Raw genomic sequence first — 4553 nt, 5'->3', positions numbered from 1 at the left:
CAGGTAACTCCCTGATACGTTTAAGATATGAAAGGACAATAGGACCAAAAAAAACCCCACCCCACCTCACCATTGCTACCTCCCTTGTATGTTCAAGATACATACATGTGACTCTGTGAAGGCTTTATGTACTCTTATCCCTCATGCACCACTCCTTTAAAAGTTGTTAGAAGCAACACGGTAAAAAAATCACAGAAGTACTGAGTTACCTATGATTCTTCACAGATATCACCTCTCTGCCTTACCAGAGTATTAAGATTTGGGGCCCTTATTCTGTGATGCCACCTAAGGTCAATTTTCCCATCAGCACTTAAACTGAGTTGCATGATAGACAGCTATTAGAGAGCAAGACCGTCCTGGCAGTATTGAATACCTTGATCATTAGTCATCTGGCTTAACCCGGTATCTCCAACTATGGGTCAAATGACCTAATTCTCCTCACAGTACTCCCAGCGGACCACAGGTGAAGAATCATATAAACAGAGGGCCACAGTACAAGACTCAAAAACATCTGGTAAGATATGGGCACACAGAAGGCGAACAAGGCCCAAAGGAGTCCATGGTAGGAAAAAGATTGAGAAACACTGGTAAATAGAAGATTATATTCCCAGAATTTTGGAGGCTTAAGTTGAAGGTCCAGGTGTCAACAGGATGGGTATCATTTTCATGCAATCTTCCTGTTATCTGTGTATAGTCCTTCCTCCTGGCATTTCTGTGCTCTAATCTTTTTGTTGTTTCCTTGGAAGACAGGTCACACTAGCATATGTATTCAGGTCACACCAGCCTACGTATTCACCTTTTCATTCACCTTTGCAGGCTTCATTCTAATTATGACCTCCTAAAAAGCACTTGTATTATTTTCTGTGTATTTTTTTGCTCCGAACTTTCTGGCACATAGGAGATACACATAAGAGCTACAGAGAAAAGTAAATTTATACCAAAAAAAAAAAGCTCCCAAGAGCAATACTCATCTTTTCTTGAAAGGCACTGATGATCTAAGGAAACCAGGAGCACTTCAATCAAGTAAATGATTAGAATTGAAAACAAAAGTCGATGGACGCAATATACTGACCCAGTTGGGGCTGACAGAGGAATACTTATAATTCTAGATCAATCACTCTGAAATGAAGCTTGACTTTTCTTTCATAACATTCTTTAATAATAACTGCTCCATGACTCCTACTTTTGTGCTTTTCAGGGTAGAGGCCAACAGGGATGGTGTTCATAAATATCTCCTTTTCATTATTAATTTAGGTCTATTTTAATAGGAAATTTTACTTGCTAAAGTGCAGTGATTAAAATATTTACCTCACTCCTTTTCTTGCTCAATCTTTCTCAACTCTGCTTAAGCACAAGAAAGTGGATGAAAGCATGTATTTTTTTTTCATTCTTTTTATTTATTGGTTTTGGAGCCAAACCTGGGGGAGTCCAGGGCTTACTCCTGACTCTGTCTTCAGGGATCACTCCCAGATAGGCTTGTGGGATCATATGTAGTGCCATGAATTGAACCCAGACACAGTTCAAGACAACTCTCAATACTGTACTATTGCTCTGACTTCATTTTTATTTTTAACCAAATGGTAGCATACTACAAATACTATGAAATGTTTTTCACATTTGCAAATAATCCCTGCCAATATTTCCTAAAGAGAATATCTCATTGGTTTTTTTTTTTTGTTCAATTGTGAAGAATACCACAATGTGGGTCAGTTTTAACCATTTTTTTCTTTTTTTATGGATTTTAATTATTCTCCACATGTCAATATTATAAAGATACTAACTATCCATATGAAATTTTGTTTTTCATTTGCCAGGTATTCTTTTAATGAGAATTCTAATAGACTAAAACATATTTTTGCAAACTGTTTTTTTAAATAAGCAAATGATTTACTTTTAGTTATAAGTACTTTTTAAGACAATGCCTTCTTTGGAGAAACCAATAAATACAAGAACAAATTTCAAACATGTGATTTACCCATGTAAATGAGGGCTGGAATACCTTTTTTTAAATTAGTATTTCCTAACCTTTCAAAAAATATGTTTGAAAATATATCTCAACTGGACGGGAAAAAAAAATCAAAGACCATCTTTTAGTCACTTTCAGTGTCTGATAATTCTTCCCATGTTACCTTTTCTTTATGAAACACATTTCTTGACAAAATAATAATTTTAAAATATTTCTAATGAACTGACTAATGGAGGGGAAAAATACAAAAACATCTAAAAACTTTGCCACAATTATGCTTATCAAAAAGACAGTTTTAAAAAGTACAAAAAAGTAAAGAAAAACCTGAATTACAGAAAAGTCATTTTATTTAATTAAAAACTCGATTAAAAATAGCAAAGTACGCACAGCACTATGTATTGTGTCACAGTGGGAAGTGTGCACACACACACACACACACACACCTTACACCTGCACACACACATACACACTCGCAAAAGCAAGAAAAACACTCCAGTATCTTTGCACATTACACTCAATCTACAACAAACGCAAATTCAGAATTATTTTTACAGTGCTTCATTTCTAAAAACAAAAGATGCCCATCCTGGGTGTATATTTTTTCCAGTGGTTTAATGTTGACTTATTTTCAAATATATTAGTGTTACTACATGCAAATTTCTTATAGTTAAAGGCCTTTTCTTTACCTGCATGACTCGCATCTACCTACAAAACATTACAGGTTGGCAGGGTGATGATGGGCACCTGTGAAACTGAACGCAAGAGTTTTTGCTTGTTTTTTTTTTTTAAACATGGACCGGGAAATGTCTGATGGCCATTTCAAGACTTGGAAATAGTGACATTGATGCCTAAATTGCCGTTTTCTGCAAAGAGCTGTGCAATGCTGGTATCAAAGACCAGGCAGTCGTTATTCATGATGGCCGTGGCAATTCCCTCGTGAACCGATCGAGGCGTCGCTTCCCAAGTCAATCGCCGCCCGTGACCATTGAGCTCCAGCCGATAAGCAAAATTATCCGCTTGCTTGCGAGTTCCTATCAGCTGCACAATGGCAAAGAACTGCTGGTGCCCGTTGTACTTTTCCTGCTTCTCCAAGACTAACATGAAGTGCGAGCCGAAACAGGACTGCATCATCACCCAGTCCACAGCCCCGGGGAGGTCGATGGCTGTGGCCAGGAAAACGATGTCCTCGCCCTGGAGGGTCGTGATGGACTTGTGCTGATGCAACAGGTGGGGCAGGATGGCAGCCAGGGAGCCTTGCCATTTGCAGGCAGCCCCCGGACACGGGCAGGAGTAAGGCCTGAACTCACAGTTCTCCTCGTGGGCCGCTTTCTCTTTGTGGGGCAGCGTTATTTCACACCCTGAAGAGGCGTATTTGCAAGGGAAACGCACGGTATTGGCCACCTTCTCCATCGCCAAGTTGCGAATGGATGCCAACGGGCCCCGGCAAGTGGGGCAACAGGTGAGCTTGGGGCGACAGTTGCCGCAGACAAGATGGCCACTGTGACACTGCAGGATGGGGGGCAACACATAGTCGGAGCAGACGGGACACTTGAAAAGACTCGCCAAGTCATGGGTAGACGCAGCCAGACCGGCCTGAGCGGGCACCCGCGGGGCGGACAGACGCTGGCAGGTGCGAGTGGGTAACGCTGTTGCTTGGCGGCGCATCCCTGGCAGGTCCGGCGAGCGACGTCCACCCTACGACACAAACAAGGGAGGAGGCAGCATTCTTCCCAGCGCACCACGGTGACCCCTCGGGATGGAGCCCAAGCAGGAACACGCCACAATCGGGGCCCGCAGCAACGGACTGGACACCGAGGCCGGCCGAGTCGTCGGGCCTGGCTCTCCCGGATGGGACCAGTAGGGAGCCCTGGACACGGCCCGCACTTGGCTGACCTGCGCCATGTTGCTGCCCACCCCCTACCCCCCACCCCCACCCCCACCCCAGAATCCGTCACGACCTCCAGCTGAGGTTTCACACGTGTTGTTGAGATACACCGCAAGAGTGGGAGTGGTGAATGCGGTAAGTCAAAAGGTATGATTTTAATGACTTTTTGTTCTAGTCCTAACATAAGGTGATCAGAGAGAGAGGGGAGACGGTCGTTGTTCTGATTTGATGAATGAATATATTCAAATGGAATTTTTGCTCATCTGAGAAAATCAATTTCTCAGAGCTATGTATAGCTATACTCAAAGTCATAATATCTTTTTTTGTTCATTTGTTTGTTTGGGGTTTGGGGGCCACATCTGGCAGTGCCCTGGGGGTTACTCCTGGCTCTGCCCACACGAATTACTCCTGGTAATATTCAGGGCACCATATAGGATGCCAGGGATTGTACCACAGCAGCCATGTGGAAATCAAAACCCTACCTGCTATACTATTGTTCTGGCCTCTAGTTATAATATAGGATATTTTGATCTTAGCTGTCAATCTTAGCTGAAGTCCTTATTTCTGAATTATCTTGACTTAGTTTGTTAACCATTCCAACCCTGAATTAGGATAGAGAAAAGTAGAAGCAAAAAACCCCAAAAGATTGGTGTTAGAGATGTTTAGGGGTATATTCCTGGGAGTGTTGCTGCAATGTTTTAA

The 4553-nt window shown here is 42.3% G+C and overlaps 1 protein-coding gene across 1 annotated transcript; it reads right to left on the bottom strand.

Annotated features, from left to right (window-relative positions):
• Nucleotides 1-2785: 2785 nt before the first annotated feature.
• On the bottom strand, nt 2786-3631 carry LOC130045229 (E3 ubiquitin-protein ligase SIAH1A-like). The gene has a single exon (XM_056137971.1). The coding sequence runs from the start codon at nt 3629-3631 to the stop codon at nt 2786-2788; it is 846 nt and encodes a 281-aa protein (XP_055993946.1).
• Nucleotides 3632-4553: the final 922 nt, after the last annotated feature.

This window comes from Sorex fumeus, unplaced genomic scaffold (genome assembly GCF_029834395.1).
Source record: "Sorex fumeus unplaced genomic scaffold, SorFum_2.1 ptg000128l, whole genome shotgun sequence".
NCBI lineage: Eukaryota > Metazoa > Chordata > Mammalia > Eulipotyphla > Soricidae > Sorex > Sorex fumeus.
The sequence above is the reverse complement of the archived record's forward strand: the minus strand, read 5'-3'. Positions and strand labels throughout refer to the sequence as shown.

Bases quoted from the DNA above. Each gene is read 5' to 3' on its own strand.
- LOC130045229 (XM_056137971.1), bottom strand. From the start codon at position 3,631: ATGCGCCGCCAAGCAACAGCGTTACCCACTCGCACCTGCCAGCGTCTG.